Consider the following 20,930-nt stretch of genomic DNA (forward strand, 5'->3'; position numbering starts at 1 on the left):
TCTGCAAGTTTCCAAATCGTAAGTCAAAAGGCAGGCATGTTTACTACTGACATTATTCAAAAGCTATACAGAATAAAAAGTACCATCAAAATTCAAAACAGTGACCCTGGAAAGCTTTACATACCAGACACAAAGACTGGAAGTGCTCAGATTCAGAAACAGACAAATGCTCCTTAAAAATGAGGAACAAATGAAAGTAAACTTTCTTCTTCTGTTTCTACCTAGTGCAGTTTCTGTGACATTTTTTTGCAAGGAAAAATATACTGAGCCTGAACCAGAAATTTCTCTGGCATTACTCTATGACAGCAAAACATGCTGGAAGAAATTCAAGCAATTTTACAACTTGCACCATTTCTACAATATACGAAACACACCTGCCTCGGGTGATGGCTCTTTAAGAAGGGGCAGATAGTGGAAAGCCAACATCTTTTCAGATGACTGCAGTCAGCATTATTAAGGAGATGAATGAACTGATGGCATTCTCAGACTTCTCAGACGGCCCAAGGCGGCAAGGGGACCTGGTACTTGACTGGCCTTATTAGGCTCTCAAACACATTCAACTTGTTAGTAACTATGATCATACACAGAGAGAGAACAGTGGGATCACGCATTCCCTCCACAGTGGATGTGTCATACTCCATTCCTGGAATTTTCAGTTATTTCCTGGGAAATCTCTTTTAAGGAGCATATCCAGCACCGCTTACCAAGCTCATCCTAAAAAGGCAACAGCTTGTTCCAGATCAATCTATGTAGGTAAATGCCAGGGCTGCCATCCTAGCTACAGAAACAATGGTACAGCAAGCTATTCAAAGGCCTACCAAAGCTACAGTCTTACCTGCTCCCTTCAGAGATTTCAGGTCTTACAAATCAAGAATGTTGGACAGCTTTTCCATAGCATAGTCCATAATAGATGGCTAAAATTAGGGCACAGGAGACAATTATGGTACCACATATTTAGTTGGGGGGGGGTGTTGGTAACAAAGGAATAAATCCGCTTGATAAACTTACCACTGGAAAAGAATGGCTATGAAAACTGGTATTGTAAGTATACTTGTAAATCAAAGAAAGAAAACGAGAAGGAAACAGATTAAGTATTGAGTTAATTTGTTAGCAACAATGAACAGATAAACCTCAGCTTAAAAGTACAGTAGTGTTTTTAAATTTCTACAACTGAAGATGTTCATGTAGCTCAATGAATCATTATTGAATTCCTACCTTGCAGAAGCTCACAGCCAGTTTGAATACCAGATAACTTCACCATCCTCCAAGCTGGCAGACATCTGTTGTAGATGTTGGGGTATAAAGAGGGTGTCAGTAGGCGTCTTCTTCAGGACATTCTTGTCTAGGGACTAAGAAGTCCAATGGTCCTCGCTCAGTTTTCAACTTTCTATCCTGTGAGACAGGGTCCCTGATCTAAGGGACAGGAAGGGGTTGGGGATAATGAATGGGATGAGAGGACCCACCCCAGCCCAAGGTGGAGAGAGAGCAAGTGAGTATAAAAGGCAGGTGGGAAAGGGTACTGTATCAATGATCTACTCTAACATCTACAAATAAGGTTAGTTAAAAACACAACTGAAATATGTTCATCATTCTTGACTTTAAGGAGTGTCAGACAGCAACTTCAATGTTCACAAAGTACCAGTTTTCCCTGTAGTTTAATTTCTACACACACACACACACACACACACACACACACACACACACACACACACACACACACACACACACACTAAATAGTTAACATGTTAAGTGACTGAAAACCAAACATGTTGACAATTCAAAAGACAGAAAAAAAACAAAACCCAGTACACTGGAAAAGAAAACAAGTCTCCTTTTTTGATGTACTAACTATAACTGTAACAAAATTCAGCACATGTTCGACTGAACAGTGGCAGTATTACAGAAAGCTTTTTTTAAGGTAAGAGGCAGGGTTAAGGTTATCATGCATCACTAAGATGGGCAGGGGGGGGGTATTACTCTAATCCTGACCTGCAAATACTCATACGTACACTAAATCTATCCCTTTATTTGACCTAAAACACAGACATATACGCCAAATCTATTCATTTACCTAATCTGTAATGCATGCACACACACACACACACACACACACACACACACACACACACACACACACACACACACACACACACACACACACATACTTCACTCTGCTTTACCACAGTGTGTTGAATTTTGAACGATTGTTATGTAGTGTCACCAAGTTTTTTCCCTTTATTCCACCGTAGTACAACCTTTATGTTTTTATATATAGTTTGGGGGAATGTGGGAGGTGCAGAAGCAGGCTTGAACCTTAAGCAAAAAAAAAAAAAAAAAATGTATTTTGTTATGTTTTTGTTTTTTTTTTTTTTTTTTTTTTTTAGTTATGCTGGGTTAGACAAAATGTCTTTAAATCAGTTCTACTAGATCATTCGTGTTTAGTCTGTCTTTAATTCAAATAAACACTTTTATATGTATGCGCGTGCACACACACACACACACACACTATCAAGTGGATCACAGTTAACCATAATCTTCTTTTTAACTAACGGAACCCCCAATGATAAGCAGTATCAAGTGCTTGAAAGGGGAAGCATGAACTTTTAAGTGTATCTGTTTAAAAGTCTGTATGGTAGGCATCTTACAGTCCTCATGATCACTTGCCAAGTATTGCTACTATTTTCCCGACAAGTCCCTAGCCTATCTTCTAATGATCTTAAGTACTCGGACAGGAAATTTACTTTAATGACATTGCACCATATTTACATGATCATCTGCCACTTGGGTACTCATTTTTAGAATTATCATCACTGCCAGGTCTACTATCCAACAACCTGATAAAGCACCCTATACCACGCAACACTGTGGAAACCAGACAACACACTGGTAAGATCTAGGTATGTGCTGACTCCATGATTGACATTGTTATAGAAAATGTATGCTGTTTTACTACCATTCCAACCATGGCCTTAGCCATAGAAAAGACATTACTGAACAACCTCCAAAATAGTCTGCACCTTCCTTTGTGGAAAATGGATGATGACAAAGCACAGGGTTATCAGCTGCACCATCATGTATGTATCTCAAAACATCTTTTTAAATAAAATCTACTATACCAAACTGTAGTACTCAAATAAACAGGCATAAATGCAGCAAGCACAAGTGCCAACAGACTGTGCTGACACTAAATATGTTATTAAACTGGTACTGGGCCTACAGAGTCTGTAGACCCTTGTGTGCTGGCTAGACAGTATATTTAAACCACATCAACTAACTAACAATTTGTACAGATCTATTCAAGGCTGCAACAACCTAGGAACTTTATGTAAGAAAACACATAGCACTGTGTCAAAAGAAGTTGTGCTTACCAGGTCCTGACTTCTGAAGTAAAGTCGATAACTTGTAATGTACACTTTCCCCTTAACAGCACCATTGAACGGACAAACATAGATTACATCTTTGTCTGAAACACAAAATGGAATAACATGAAACAACACAGTTAATACTGATGTAAGTCCATTAATACAGATGAAACATAATATAGTACACTGAAGGACTAATGAAGTCACAGCACAACATAAAAACATGTGCAACAAAGTTACATGGACAGTGCACTTATACTGCAATCTGAACTACCGTGGGTGAACTGTCTGGAGTTTTAAATAAAGCTCACGCTTTGCAAATACATGAAGTATTAGTCCCTCCACCTGGCACCCAAGTGTCCCATTCATTTCCTCTCCATGACCAATGTCACCCCACTTGTTCCCAGAAAAGGAGAAAGCCTTATAGTTCACTCATTCACTCACTCACTGAAACAAGAGCCAATAAAACCAATTAATTTCTCTTCAGGTGAGACAGTCAGACACAAGACAGGTCTTCATATGCATGGCAGCGGCCCTTTTTCCCCATCTAACCCCTCTTTGTTATAGCTGGTGACTACATTGATGCCACTGCTCTACAGATTATCCATCCGTGTGTGTCTCTGCATGATCTTGGAACTGCCTACTCAGGCTTACATGAAAAACAAGGCACCCAGCTGACAAATGTTACCTGCAGTACCTGAATCCTCAAGCTGAGGCTACTTGTGTAATGGGTAAACTGCTACTTTCCCCAGGATGAGTGAGTCGGCAGTGGCCACTCACTCCCATTCTTCTCTGCCTTGGTCTTTCTAACATCAGAGCAACTAGTTAAACCAGGGTAGCTTGGGTCATACCCTTGCTTTATTATTCTATGTTACAGATCCAAGGCCAACACAAACCCTTGAGAGTGAACACTCAACCAATGAGCATCTTAACAACTCCAGAAACAGACATTAAGAAAAATCAAGATGTCTACCTATACTTGAACTTCCAAGACAGCTGCACATTGCGTAATAGCTTAACTCTAGTTCTCCAAGTGTGAAAAAAAAAACTCAACAGAGAAGGCCAGTAGACGTCTGTGCTCATGGGTAAATTTTAGTAACTGGCTAGCAAGTGTGCTGTCTGGATGCTACGAAAATGAAATACAGAGCACCTGGAAAAATCAACTACAAAATGTGAGGAAGAAACACAGACTGGGGAAAGTTCTGCAGCTGTTCAGCAAAAAGGAATGCAACCTCCAGAAATGACTTTCAGTAACCTGCATGAAGATATAAGACAACTGCACACAGATCTGGTTAAAATAAATGAAACAATGATGGGGTATATCAATACAAACAACAAAAGGCTGGAAAAATGGAAGAAGCTTTAAAGAGATATTCAGATGAGGTGATAACGCTGCAAAAATCAGAGAATGAAATGCAGAAAAAGCTGGCTAAATATGAGACTGCTCAGGAAGAGATGTTTCAAAAAAAATAATAGAATTAGAGGACAGAGCATGTAGGGAAAACCTGGGATTTTCACCTATAACCAGAGAAGCTGGAAGGAACAGAAAGCATTAATTTCATGAAAGCACACATATGCAACTGGACTGATATTTCATAGCAGTTGTTGTTAGTTGAAAGGGGACAACATGTGTATGCTCCAAACCTGGCTATGAGTAAGCAATACTACCAGCAAAAGGAGTTGATTCTGACAAAACTGTGGCAGAAGGACAAAATAGTAAAAGTAGGAAACAGCAGAGTGTTTGTGGAGAATGATTACTCATCATACACCAGGCAAAAGAAGAGGAAATTCATTCCATTATCCAGGGAAGATCGAGATACAGGTGTAAGATTCAAACTGCTGTATCCAGCTGCCTTAAAGGTATTCTTCCCTGGAGGGACAAAATCATTTTGATGAAGTACATGCTAAGGAGGAAATACAACAGTTTGTCCATCAAAAAGTAAGTTGTGAAACAGAAGATTCTGCTTCTTTTTCTTCTGGTAATAAAGACCACATAAAGACTGTACCTGTGAAACCTTTTCCACTGTTTCAATGGAAAATGTTGGAGAGAAGGAAGGGCGTGGAGTAGAAGAATCAAGAGTATGTTGGAAATGAAGCACAGGCAGGATTTGGGAGATGGCTATGAACAATAATAAAACTAGTAACTGTGGGATTACAGTGCAATAATTGTAGTTGTGAAATATGACAGAACAAGAAAATCTGGAAATACTGGACATTTTCAGAATTTGTTGGACTTGTGGGGGATCTAAAGTACATGTCGTACTTCATGTCATTAATGTTTGGAAAAATGTTTTGGGGAGGGGAAGAGAGGGGAGAAAGTTAACTGTAAGTAAAGAAAACATTTTTTCTTAATACTGCTATTTTGGTGGTGTATGGCTTTCTTTTCATTCTACAAATTAAAGTTTTCTCAGTTATATTTAAGTGTAAAGGGGTTGCAAATTGGTGATGCTGTTCTTTTTTTCTCCTTCTTTCTCCATTCTCTCTTTCTTCTAGTTCAGTATTAAGAAATGTAGGCACTGCAATGTTAAAAAAAGCTTGGTTAAAAGAGCACAACAAAAGAAAAATGAGTGTGCTTTTTCTCATTCTTGCATGGGGGAATGACTAGATCAAGGACGTTATACTGATTTAGTAACAAGTTTTAAGAGAAAGCAAGTAAATGAAAAAGAATATTGAATATTATGAGGCTGCTTTCTAGGAAATGAATATATACTTAGTAGCAATTCTCTATCTGGCCCTCATGTCTCCATGGAAACAATCTGATAACTTAGAATTGACTATCTGGTTTTCATGTCTCAATGAAGACAGTTTGATAATGAAAAATTGACTGTCTGGTTCTCATGCCTCCATGGAGACAGTCTGATAAAGAGAAATTGGTTACTCTGGCGCAGCGTGATTGGCCAGAAAAAAAAAAAAAAAAGAGAAACTGGCTAAGAGATAATGTTCTATGAAAGCATTCAGGGGGTTTCCCAGCTGGGACAGCTATAAAGATAAGTCAAAACCAGTTATCACTTAGAAGAAACCTAGTCTGCACCATTCGTCTTAGCATGGATAATCTTTGTTTTAGATTAACTCATGTCTACGAGTGTGGCTGTCAGTATGGGACATTGATTCCTATTAGGAGGGTAAAACTTCAATATTTGAAATTTATAAAGCTTTGTGTGTTAGTATTAAATTAATAGTTTTTTTAGGGGGGGTTGGTTTGCGGGCTTTCAATAAAAAAAAATGTAACATGTGACATATGCTCAAATGGATATGACAAGAAACAACTACATAAAAGTTGAACCTGTCAAACAATGTATGCATGTAACACAAAAGCTTGAACTAGACATTTAACAAAAAATGTGTTATACGTAAAAGGTGGGCATAACAACTTTTTAATATAATGATGCTTTCTGTAAAGTCTTTAAATGACAATGATCTCACAGAAAAATACAAAAAAGAATTGTGAACTATATTAAAAAATGTAGAGTGCAAATAGCTATGTTACTGGAGACACACTTGGAAACAACTGAGCATGTACATTTTATAAAGAAAGGTTTTCAGGATGGTTATTCAGCAGACTATCTGGGAGAAAGGAAAAGAGGAGTACTTATATTAGTTACAAGTGGAGCTCAATAGTGACAGAAACGGATAAAAAAAAGATAATGGCAGATCTGTAGTGCTAATGAGTTACTGGCAAGGGAGGAGGATTACACTGGGATATATTTATATTTTACCTAAAACTGCAATAATGGAGCTTAAGAAAATTCTGGGAGAAATAATCAGTTTTCAGAAAGGAATATTACTTATGGGTGGGGACTGGAATTTGATTTGCAGCAGTGAAGACATGCCTGCAGTGCCCAGAAGGGAGAATATAACAAAGGTGGGTAGATTTTTGAAGAAATTTATGAAAATATTTGGCATGGAAGATGTGAATTCAGTAACAGAAGTTCAGAGTAAATGCACATATTATTCTCCAAGATATAATAGCTGGGCTAGGCTACAAAGAATTTACATTTCACTGGAACATGTGCATTTAATTGAAGGTCTTGATACTCACCCAATAACTATTTCAGATCATGCACCAATAATAGCTAAAATAAAAGCACAGGGTAATGAAATAAAAATGAGACATTGGCGCTTTTCCACCTATCTGTTGAAAAGAGAGGAATTTAAGGAATGGGTAGTGGATATTATTCAGGAGCTGTTAGAGAGGACAGAAATCTCTTTTGAAAGTATAGCTAGGAAGTGGGATAAAATTAAGGTGGAGTTTAAAAACAGGGTGGAAATAAAAGAAAGGGAGCTATGGTTAAGAAGTTACAAGAATTGTTTAGAGGGACTGACAAAAAGTATTGCAGAATAGGGAGAATTTCATAGACAAGAAGAGGATCAAATGCAGAATGCTAGACAGAAAATAAGGAATTACTTTGACAATATGCACAAGTTTAGAAAGGTTATTATTAAGCAACTGCTTTTTGATAACACTAGAGCACAAAAACTTTTAGCACAACGACTCAGGCAACAGAAAGTAGAAAGGGCTGTTGTCAAACTTTGGGAGCCTGAAACAAGGAAGGTAACAAGAGATCCTGTACAGGTATTAGAAATATTTTGGAAATTCTATGAAGGTTTCTATAAAGAAGAGAAATATGAAAATCAAGAAAAGACACAAATGGAAATGTTTATGGAAGAATTAAATATGCCATGGTTACAGGTAAATGAGGCTCAATTATTAATAGTTAGGATAGGAGGAGAAAAGATAAAGATTGTGATGTATAACCAATCTACAGGAAAGTCCCCAGGAACAGATGGTATTCCTGTGAAAGTTTGGAAGTTAGAAGGAAAAAAATGATAAAAATCTGGAAGGTTTTGTATAACAGTATTTTAAGAGGTGGGGAAGTACCAATATCCTGGAAGAAAACAGTGGCAGCTGTAATACCTAAGGAGGGTAAAGATCTATCAGATCCAGTTTCATACAGGCTCATTTCAATACTAAGCCATGATTATAAAGTGTTCATCTCTATAATGGCTAAAACAAATGGCAAAAGTAATACCAAAACTGATAGATATGGATCAATGTGGTTTTGTGGAGGGGAGGCAAACATTTGACAACATTAACAGAACACTGACGATCCAGAGGGAAGCAGAAAGTAAGAAAATACCATAGTGATTTAGGATTTTTGCCTGGAAATGTTTCCATAAATATTTCTATATGCCAAGTAGACTCCAGAGAATTTTTCCTCAGGCATACAGCAAATGCTGGAGATGTGACATGGAAGAAAGAGGTAACTGGGAACATATTTTGTGGGAGTGCGGTGAACTGACTGACTTTAAGGATTCCCTGCGGGATGCACTGTCAGAGATGCTGGGTGGGCAGATTGGTCTGATGTGGGAGATGGTTTTTTTGAACTATGACACAGAATCAGAATTGCCTAAGCATGATAAGGCCTTGTTATGTCTAACAATGGTGATTGCCAAAAAAGCAATTACTAGAAAATGGAAATCAAAATCTAAACCAACTATACTACAAGTAGTGAATATAGTAACAGAGATAAAACTGGAACTGAGATATTTAGAAAAAGGTAGGAACAAACTACATAAAAATAGGAATTGTGGGAACAATACATACAAGGAAGGAATAAGGTTTAAAAGGTGGCAGGACATAAATGAGCTATGTAATGTTTGACTGAAAAAGATTGGGTGGATTATAAATGATGTATAATGTTTGCAACTGGGGTGTGTGTCAGTATGGTCTGTGATGTCAAATTCTTGCAACTAGGATTGTATAGGTGTGATTTGTTCTCATTTGTATAAATGTATGATTGCCTATGTAGTAAGCGATGGTTTAATAAAGACGTTTCTTGTTTAAAAAAGAAAAAGGAAGGAATTCAATGTATGCAATGTTGCTTAGGTTACATATGATATATAGCAATATATGTGAAGTAAAATGTCTTATGTTGATCATAGTGTGATTACTTTTATATGAATGTAAATTTGCCTGTGTCACAAGTGATAATTCAATAAAGGTGAATGGAGGGGGGAAAAAAAAAGGAGAGACACCTCCTTCTTCCCCCACATAAAATAATGCAGCTAAGTAGCCAGCGATACATGGAGAATATGTTTTAGGCCTAGGGAATGTCGAGGAACACTGAATCCTTAAAAAGAGATATGAAACGCTATCTCCCGTTCACATGTCCAGGTTTTCCTAAAATGAATTAATGTTCCCCAATAATCATATGTAGTTCAACATTTTGTTCCAGACCCTAGGGATTATTGGAGTGAAAAATAGACTTGTGTATCCCAAGTCCTAGATGGTTATTTCTCATAATATTCACTTTTCTCGGAGGTACGGCAATCTTGGAGTTGGTATATATAACTTCAGTGAGGTGGAGTTACTCCCTCATCTGGGGGAGGGACTTGCCCTCCTGCAAAAAAAAAAAAAAAAAAAAAAAGTTTAAAGGAAAAGGGTAATGTTCGATAATCTGTCTTTTTTTCATTGTGTCGGCACTTAGTGTTTTGAGTACAGACATTTCAAAAGGGAACATTCACATAGTTACTGTATCCTGGGGAAACAGAAATCCTCCAACACTCCTCCACACACACACACACACACACTGATAAATAACCACTCTCTCACTGATTTGCAAAATATCCAAAATTTAGCTTTTGAATAAGCATCCTTTTAATATGTGATTCTCAATATCAGTGCTGCCATTAAGGGACTGAGGAAAGACACATTAACAACCGATTTTTTCCTACTTTCCATAATGCAATGTTTAGTTATTTATAAAGTGTTTAGCAGCTCAACCATACAGTTAGCTTGGGTCTATGTTGTTTTATTGAAATTTCAAAACTTTAAAACCCACATGGCCGAGACCATATCTGCAATCAAGTACCAGTGGCTAATGAAATGCAGCAGGAGCCAATCAGGTCAACATTTCTGCAAATCCAAACACACAGCAACACAAAATATTCAAAAAATATACTTAGGAGGCAGTCACTGGAAACAAACTCCAACTTTTAATTATGCTTCCACTGGAAACAAACTCCAACCATTAAAAGCTGGAGTTTGTTTCCAGTGACTGCCTCCTTAGTGTATTTTTTTCAAAATTTCTGCACCCTACTGCATACAACCCACCTTCCATAGTGTAGTTTAAAATACAAAAGAAACACATTTTTTTCTTTTAAAGTCTAGTAAGCAGTTGCCACCGTTTATACCCTGCATAAAGTGCTAAAGCCCTCCAATTTTAGTAAAAAAAAAAAAAAAAAAAAAAAAGAAATATATTTTTTTTTGTTATAAACTAGCAAACTGCTTACTACAAATGTAGCAAGCAGCTGAAGCAGTTTAGACCGCTCAGAGAACACTACAACACTCAGGTTTGACCATAAATGCAATACCAGCTTTTAAAAGCCTTTGCGTCTCATCCTAGCTAAGCTACTGCATTTGTTGAATTGGCAAACCCAACGAACATAAGTGTCCCTATTCATATGCAACTTTGGAGCACTGTCTGGTTAAGTGTCACACAGTAGGTAAATGGAGGTGAAGGAATGAAACCTTTTACCCTGCACAAGAAGCAGCAGCTCATTAACAGTCCACAGACTTAATCCTATATACTACCTACTAAACACATTGTTTACATTTAATGTATATTTGCATGTTTTTCTTTTTACTTTTTTTTAGTGGTGGAGTGTTGTAAATGCAATCTATTTTCCCTTTTGTAGGTATTTTCAGTTAACTGCAAAATGAGTGAATTTATAATAATCTCCCTTCCCTAGACATGGGGTACAGGAAGGCAAAACACTGGTTTGTTTTTTTCACTATTTTTCAGTATTTGTACAATATTCTTGACCTTGTGGTTTTAGAGTCTACTAAATGACATGAATCCAACATTACTCAGGAATTCAGAAGCTAATGATTGAAAATTTCCTAACAGATATGCTGTGCAGCTACAGTAAAATGATAACTTTTAAAGTTATATCAAAGGTGCATCTTCATTTCATTAAAGAATTACTACAAAACAGTACTTTCACCTCCTTTTACACTGAAAATGGAAAATTGTTACAAAATATGCATTTTAATGAGAAGGCAGATAGGGATGTAATGGAGGGAGGACAAGTGAGACAGTTAAAAGAGGCGATGATCTCAATTGCAAAACACCGAAAGATGTGGCTGGAAGGAGGAAGTTAGGAGGACAGTAAATAAAGTGCAATATGAAAAACGAAGAGAGAAACAGGTGTAACAGCGGGATGGAGATAATCAGAAGCTAAATGCTGAATATAGCTCCCTATAAGAGTGTGGGGGGATCTGTTAACCCCAGTGTGATCTGTAGACTGAGGATAAGAGAAGTACCAGTAGAATGGAAGGGAGAACAGGAAATTGATGGGACCAGAAGCAGCGGTATAGCCAGACTTTTTCTATTTGCATTCTAAGGTCTATTACTGCTGCCCCCTCCCCCCAGCCATCATGCTGCCTGTCCCCATCTTCCAGACTGCCCATCCACAATCAGTCATCCTACCCCACCCCCAAAATAATGGCTTAGTCCCACATATATCTATACTTCAACTTAAACTGCATTCAGTAGCAATACAGTGTGAGTGTTCCCTTTACAACATGAAGGTAGCCAGTCCTATAGAGGCGGACTTCCTCCAAATATCACACCCACCACACTTGTCTTGTAGAATTCTTTGTCCACTGGGAGCTGACTGCTGGTCTGGTTTTGGTTCACTTGACAATAACAGCCTAAACCATTTGCAGCAAGCAGACACATTACTCTAGTCAAAGCCAAAACAAATCAGTTTCAATTCACAATGACCAGCAGCCAGTTTGACACTACAATTTGCAAACTCACCATACCTGCTACCAAAACACCTCATACACGCAACATTTTGTCTATACGCTATAAACCACTCATTCATATACAGAGGGACATCAGCTGCTGGTCAGGTACCAAACAGGGTTGTAATCAGTACCATCTATATAGTATCATACCTAGATGGACATCAGCTGCTGGTCAGGTACCAGACAGGGTTGTAATCAGTACCATCTATGTTGTATCATACCTAGAGACACATCAGCTGCTGGTCAGGTACCAGACAGGGTTGTAATCAGTACCATCTATGTTGTATCATACCTAGAGACACATCAGCTGCTGGTCAGGTAACAGACTGGGTTGTAATCTGTACCATTTATGTAGTATCATCCCTAGAAGGATGTCAGCTACCAGACATAGTCTCAAAATGCCAGAAATCTACACTGTACAGTAATGTCCGATAATACACACACTTTTCTTCACTAATAGTAGTTCATTAACATTATTGTAAGCTTATTAATAGTAATTATACCAATTATAGCCACAAAACAAATTTCCCATCTCTAGAAAGATAGTTAATTAAATCTCAGTTAGTAGTATAAGCAAAAAAAGTTGATACTATTCTACCTTGTACATCAGTGAAAGACATGACGGTTATGTCACTTAATACAATGTCAATCGAAAATTTAATACAGAACAAACTGTTTGGCATTATTACTGACCACAATCTAAAATTTGAACAACACAAACTATGTTGTTGGCAAGTTTAACCACAATCTCAATTTATTATAGACTGCTAAACCATATTTTATTTAGTATGCCCCCATCCATCACTGCTCACTCCTTTCTCTGCCAACATTCCTCTATGCATCCCCTATCGTAACCAAATTTCAGACTAGTCACTTGAACAAACTTCAAGAAGTCTATGATAACATAGTTAGGGAACAACCCATCCATTATGAACTTGCTCTTTCCCAACTCAAAATATTTTATCGATCCTCAGCAGCCGTGACGGATATCCTGCAATCAATATAATCCAAAATTACATCTACCCAGGCCACTGAGATCTGAAACAGCGCCTCTCAATTTTTAAGAAAATCATATACCCATTATGATGATTCACTACACTCTCACTGTAGCCAAAATGTAGAATTCTCCCTTATCACATGCAACAAAGTCTGCATATTAAACCATTCAAATTCACTTAAACGCCTGACTACCACTTAATGGAAGTGTAGCTGCCCCAAATCACCATAAAGTATACCTCACCGTCTACATACTGCTTTGATAACTTTTTTGTTTCTCTATTGCAGCAAACCCAGTGACGTACTTGCTAATGCTAACATACCCTTTCTGTTTTGCCTTCCTTTACCCTCCTATTTTCTGTCATATCAGTCAGACAACCCCATTCAACAAAAGTAAATAAAAAGACCATACATTTTTCTGTTGCTGAAAGCGGAGTCTTTCCATCAGTACCAAGCCAGTGAAAACAGCTGAAATAGTAGAAGTAACACAGTCACAGTAACTAAATTGTTCATCTTCCTGAAATGCAGTCAAAGCTATATTGCATGTAGATATTACAGTTAAAAATAAACATTACATTCAGAAATATTTCACTTTTCCAAACAAAATAAGTACTTAATGTTACCTGATAATGTAATAACCAATAACTATTCCACAAACACATTTCCTTGCACTGTAGAACCTACACTAAAACAATAAATAAAAACTAAATTACTTTCATGACTCCTTGGGAAACCAAATTCATAACAAGCCTAAAAAGAATGGGATTATGCACATCAGTGCTTTATGCTGTGTTGCTGCCCTCCCAAGTACTGCCTATCTAGCAAAATAAGCAAGGGAGCCTCAAACTAATTATCATGAACTCATTAAACAGCTGCACACACCAAATACACACTGGACTAGACTATACACCTGCACACAAGCAGAGATTTTACTACCAAGCCATGGTAACAGACAGCAGCAAACTGTGAAGGAAAATAAAAGGCATATGAGAATGCTTAATACCTGTTACAGTAGCTTCTCTTTAAAAAATTAAAGAAGTGTTAATTACCAACATGTAGGAGCCTCAGAGGCTTGATAGCAGCTATTGTCAAGCTACATTGGACAACATTCCTATGTGGGGATGAGGAGGGGAAGCCAAGGCCTAAGAAGAGAAACTTATCTGCTTGTTTTTAAGGAAGTGATTTGCTACCCCCAGCTTTCTATATGTACTCAGTAATGTACATAGTGTACGCTTGCCGATGTCCCTGATCAACAGCTGACTAGGATAGTAAAAGACAGGAAATGTAAAGAAAGAGATTGAGGAAGTATGACAGCAAGCCGAAAATGCCCAACACAACTATGAAACAGCTCTAGGGATAGCAATGAAAAGGCACAAGCGGCAGGTGTGGGATCGTAGCACTAAAGGAGATCAAAGGACTCCAGGAAGGTGAAATCAGTGTTGTGTAACTGCACATAGTTTGGATAAGTGTGCTAAATTCTGGTGTGTAGGAACTGTTAAGAGTATTAAGTGGTTACAAATTTAAATATATTACAAAAAGGGGAAAGACCATGCAAAACACTGGTAGAAGAAAATATAGATCAGACAGAACAAGATGTGATAAAAGAAAAGGAGAAGGTAAGAAGATAAGATTTGTGCTGGGAGGACTGGGATTATTAAGGAAAATAATGAAATCAAATCAAGCCAATAAAAGGACAATCAGAAACAAACAAACATGAGAAGGAATTAAAGAGGAAAAATGGGGACTCAGGTCAGAATAGCCTCACAGATTATAACTGGATTGACAAAGATAATAAAAAGGCATAGGGTACTAAGACACTTTAGGGGTTGATCAAACTGCAACTCTCCAAGAAATATAGTTACAAAAAGAGGAGATCAGGCATTTAAACAGATGGGGTACAGAGTGTTAAGAAGTGCATTCTGGGGAAGGAAAAGGGGTGGCTTGGATTTGTTGGAAGAATGCGCGATAGAAAACGACAAAGGGATGCTTGCAGGGGTGAAGTTATTAATGCAGGAGCAAAAGGTAGCTTTAATGTTACTTTATTTGTCATGAGAAAGCACAGTCACACTACTGAGGACAGTTTAAGCTAGGCTGCAGGCTTTTCAGGAAGCTCTAACTCTAGTGTTGGGGGACTGGAATATACTGACAACGAAAATAGACATACATAGAGAAAAAGGAAAATACTGAAAGAAGAGAAATCCTTACTGGAATACATGAAATTAATGGGATAGGAAGATATTTGGAAATTAAAGAAGCAGAAAGAAAAAATTGGGATGGGGATATACTTTATTATTTATACAGATATGATGACCGATAGAGGCTCAATAGGGCATATATAAATCTTGAAAGTAAATATCTACGAGACAAAGTTAGATGTGAGCTGGAGATGTTATCAGATCATGCTCTCATAAATACAGACCTGAAAATATTGGAAGACAGGAAACTACTAACACAGAGAATGCTGAATAAAAATGCGATATGGAATGGTATTTTACAGGACGAATGTAAAAAGAAATTCAGGATGGAATGCAGGAGCAAATAAATGAGAAAAGGAAACTTACTGAGATTATTAGGAAAGTATGGTGGAAGAAATGAGGAAACTGCAACAACTAGGAGGTACAGAAGATCAAACTGAAATGAAGAGGGAAAGGGAAATCAATAAAAGCACTGAATAATGGAGAGATCAGAGGGTATTAATGAAAAGAGTAGGACTTGAAAAGTTATTTTTTTCAAACTTGCCAAAAACAATGAAAGCTCTTGTTGTATGGCTGAGACAGCAAGTGGTTGAAATGGAAGTCTATGAACAAAGAGACAAAGGAACAGGGGTAGTAACAACAAACCTACAAGAGGTAATACAAGGGTTTTGAAGGTACTATAGCCAATCATATGCAGGGTAAGATGAAGAGGGACTTAGGGAAGGAGGAGGAAAAAAAAGAAGAAGAGAAATTCAGAGACAAAGGAAGACTAAGAGCACCAAAACTTAAAGACTACCAGCAAGTCAGGTTGCAATAGCATGCCATATGACAGCCGTAGGGTACCAAGCAGTCTGGAAGAGGGTGGTGATGGCAAAGACTTTAAATAGGGTGATGTACACAATGGAGACATTATTAAGTGGAAGAAAGCCAGGAAAGGAACTGCCTTTCCAATCACTCTTCTCAATATTTTCAAACCTCTTCTAATGGATTCTAATAGTCAGCATTCAATATTTTATATGCCCTTCTAATTATCTCTTTTCAACAGCAGTTTCGCTTTTCTAGACTTGACTGAAAACTCAGCCAGCACTGGTCTTTCACTTAGCACTCTCCTATCCCTTCCTCTTGGCCTCCACTCTGTTATCAGTTCTTGTTAGGGAAGGCAGCGTCTAATCTGCATTCCAAACTTCTGTTTGGCCTCATCCCACTTTATTACCTTTCCCTTTCCTAGTTACTTGTTCCCATTGCCTTAGTTCCATCGCTAATTTTCTCCTGTAAATTCCAGCCCCCTTCTGCCTGTTTTCTACACCACTGTCTGTAGTCATCCCTGCTGGTAAAATGTCTTTTCTCCATTCCTGTGTTGGGTTAGCTTTCAGAATGCTTTCTTGAACCCCCCCCCCTCGTTTCATCATCATTCTTTTTCACATTGATTTATACCTCCTGCTTGAGTTACACATACAAGCTTCACTGTGTAGTTCTAAAGTCTCCCATCAAATAATGTAAAAATAAACCACCTGGTTCTATGGAGAGAATCATCTTATCCCACTTAATTTTTGCCATCTTCCCCTCACAGATAAATTTCTTCAAGTCTTTATTATTAGTCAAAATTAATTCTTTAGTTAATAAAATATGCCTGACCAGTACATAAAGAGACAAAACAACTTCACGGTTTGTAACTTACATCCATATCCATAATCAAGAGCTTCCAGCTTCTCAGTTTTTGTATTATCTTTTGTTTATTCTCTTCCCACATATCCTTAGCTGTCATAACAGCATCCTTTTTAATCCATACACCTTCTTACTTCATCTTATCACAGTTCCATAAATATGGATATTGCTGAATCAATTAAGGTGTGGCTATACAGTTTACCACTACAGTCTGTTTTGTCTTTTATTTTACATCCTTAAAAGACTTGAGACTGTCTCAAAATGTTCCACATTATCATCAACTGCCATTTTGACTGGGTATATCTCAAACATTGCGAACGATCATGTGAAAACATTCTGCCCATGGTAATGTATTCAGCATGTTTTGCTTATATATACACACAAACCTGATAAACCGGATAGTCATTTAACTGTGACCCAGTAAGAGTTGCTTTCACATAAAGAATGCACCCCAACTAGTAACCACTTTTCACTAGATGTGACCCAACTCCATTTGTATAGGGGGTGAACCCCACAGAGTATGATTAAGGTGACCCAAGTGTGGCAATCATCTCAAATACCTGTTGCCACTGGCTGGGAAGGAAGAAGAATGAAAAGGCAATGATTGCTTGCCTCTACCTTGAGGAGGGTGTGGGATATAATGGGATAAAACCTACTCCTTGAGCCACAATGGTGATATCAGGGATGCAATTACAGTACTGGAGATGCAATAAGTGGGCAGGCTTAAAAGGGATATGTTACCATGTAGGTGTGGGCACTTTCCTTGTGAGTAACCCAGTACATCAAGGGCAGGCAGAGCTTAATAAGAAAAAAAAACTTGCTACAAGCAGAACATATGATGCTGTAGGCAGTCACCTCCTCTGTGGCTCATTAGATACTATACACTTTCTCTTTTTCACCCAACCAAAGTGGCACCATCAAGGGAAATGTACCAGGCAAGTTGCTTAGGTTTTCATGTGCCTTTCCACTGAATCAAGATGGTCACATCTAAAGGGAGGTTAGTACTAGGTAATGGAAGAAGTCAGGAGAAATAGGAGCTGTAGACTGGTAGCTTTTTTTTTTTGTTAAATGTTTTTGTCACTCCCTGCTGACCATTAGATCCCCTCTCCACCCACCCAAGTGGCTCATTTGTTCCCCTTGACCAGAAGCATAGCTAAGGTGCAGTGAAGGGGGCAGCTGTCCTAGGCACAAGGAGTTAGAGGATGTAATCAGCAGATGCTGACAATCAATAGCACAGTACAGCTATTCATTTCCTTACTGGCTTTTCTAAATGCCAGTACACAAGTGAATACTGTCAGGACTGAAGCACTTGCTTGAGCACTTTGTGTGCAGCATAACCTGTAGCAAACTGTTTGCTACAAATGTAACAAGCAGTTTGTTACATTTTTTTAAAGTAAAAGACCTTCTCTTTTTTTCTTCTCAACTTAGAGTTGAGGGCTGCTAGATAAGGGAGCAGCACTGGTTGCCAGATGAGCCAGCTATGGCTCTGCCCTTGACTATCAGGGGCGAGGGTTGTTTTGACTTGTGAGAAAGAGCAGCACACCTCAGGCTGATGGAATTATAATCTAACCCCCCTCCCCATGATGGTTCCAGGCTCACTTCTGGGCAGTCTATTCTGTGAGGCGTACACCCTTAATTTCTTTGGTGATGTGCCTCTATCTTAAGACCTACCCTCAAGGCATTCAGTGGAGGACACAATGCCATGCCCCGCCTCCATGGTTCAGCATGTCACCTTCTCAGTGGCCTCTCTCCTTCCAAACTGCCATACATTCTGCTGTATTCTCCAGAACACTGACAGCATAGCAGCTACCCTTCTCCCAAGCATGCAATCTTTTCCCATCCCCCAGCCTGAGGTGAGTGTGAACAGTCCCATCATTTCTTTCCCTCTCCTTGTTAGCTCCTCCAGTAGTGGGGCTGCTAGCGGAATCCCAGTTGCATGGTCACAGGCAGAGCTCCTTCCTTCTAAGCCATGGAACTGACTGGTGTTGCCTGGCAGCTGATGGTCAGCCGTAGGCATTCAGGGGGCAAAACAACTTTGTTGAGTCAGTTACATTTCTGATATTTTACAGAGATCAAGAGAAAGAAACTCTACCTACAGTACTGTATTTCAGTGTACTGACCTCCCCACCAACACCCTTCAAGACCTGGGAATTCATATCCATGACAATTTTGCAGTGACCACCTGACAACTACATTCAGTCAACTTCATAGATATACTAATCCCCACAAGTGAATTGTCACCTTTTGGCTGGGTACAACTCAGCTGTCTGATTGTGACCATAATTAAAGAAATACTGACAAATTATTTTATTAAGCTTGTTTTCACATACATACATGCATGCAATGGCCCTGACAGTCCATATCCATAATTATTTAATTATGATCAACTGAAAAGAAGGGCAACAGTTTATAACGTAAATGTTGCCCCCTCACACACAATAACCACTTTATTGACTAGGTATAATTCCAGTGTTTTCTTCTAAACAAGTGAAAACAAATTCACATAAAACGGCACAATTTATCTTCTTTCTTTCTCTCACATCTGCACACTCACATCCCTTAGTAATCACTCAACTATGATGTAGCGAAGTGGAGATCATCTGACTTCACAGAGTAACAGCACACTCATGAACTACCATCATCGGACTGGGCAACTCAAATGTTCAACAGCTGTCATATGAAATACATTCTATCAAAGGTAAAGGCCAGCTTGTTTAACAAGCACTGCAATCCCCCCACCATAACCATTTAACCGTGATCAGTGACAGTAGGTCAGTTGCTATGGCATACCAACTACTGCCATACCAATAAAATTTCACTCTAAGTACACTTCAAATGTTTGATCGTGATCAAGTCAAAGAAATTCTGCCGTAAAAAATATTTCCATACACAATCTACTTCCTACCCTCCATTAATGACCATTTTAATGTCATCAAGTGATAGTAAGGTAGCTGCTTTCATTCATAGACTAAGTACCCTGAAGCACACTTTTCTGACAGGGTGTATATTGAATGTTTTCCTTTGATAAAGTAAAAGAAATTATGTTCAATACACTTTATTCATCTTGCTGCAAACTCATACAACCACAGTCAAGACCCTTTAACTTAGATCAAGTGTAAGCAGAACGGATTTATTCACACAAACAATACCTCTGCACCCCACACAAATTACCACCGTTTTGCCCGATGCACCTCTAACATTTCACTAAGATCAGGTGAAAGAAGATCGTTCAGCAATGCATTCAGCTCATTTCACTAACAGACCACCACCTCTAGCTTCACCCCTAGCTCTCATTACTGTGCAACACTTACTGCAGCAGTAGTGGTCCAGTGAAAGCATACAGAATATGTTTCACCACCAAATCATATTATAAAAAACATCTTCTTCTTCTTTCAGCTGCTCCCATCAGGGGGTCGCCACAGCAGATCAACTGTTTTCATTTCTTCCTGTCCTCTGCATCTTGCTCTGTCACACCAACCACCTGCATGTCCTCTCTCACCACATCCATGCACCTTATCTTAGGCCTTCCTCTTTTCCTGTTACCTGGCAGCTTCATCCTTAGCATCTTTTTCCCAATATACTCTGCATCCCTCCTCAGCACATGTCCAAACCAACGTAATCTTGCCTCTCTGGGTTTGTCTCCAAACCTTCCAACCTGGGCTGACCCTCTAATATACTTATTCCTAATCCTGTCCATCCTCATCACACCCAGTGCAAATCTTAACATCTTCAACTCTGCCACGTCAAGCTCTGACTCCTGCCTTTTTGTCAGTGCCACTGTCTCCAACCCATATAACATAGCTGGTCTCACTACACTCTTGTAGACCTTCCCTTTCACTCTTACTGGTACTCGTCTGTCACAAATCACTCCTGACACTCTTCTCCACCCACTCCATC

The 20,930-nt window shown here is 38.6% G+C and overlaps 1 protein-coding gene across 1 annotated transcript in view; it reads right to left on the reverse strand.

Annotated features, from left to right (window-relative positions):
* Positions 1-20,930, reverse strand: part of MTM1 (myotubularin 1) — a 1,351,953-nt gene that overhangs the window by 941,757 nt on the left and 389,266 nt on the right. Inside the window, exon 4 of the mRNA XM_044057169.1 lies at positions 3,369-3,463. Within this exon, the coding sequence (XP_043913104.1) occupies positions 3,369-3,463 (95 nt within the window). The remainder of the gene's footprint in view (positions 1-3,368; positions 3,464-20,930) is intronic.

The sequence above is a fragment of the Protopterus annectens genome, chromosome 15.part0, assembly GCF_019279795.1.
Source record: "Protopterus annectens isolate FY-2018-M chromosome 15.part0, PAN1.0, whole genome shotgun sequence".
Lineage (NCBI taxonomy): Eukaryota > Metazoa > Chordata > Ceratodontiformes > Protopteridae > Protopterus > Protopterus annectens.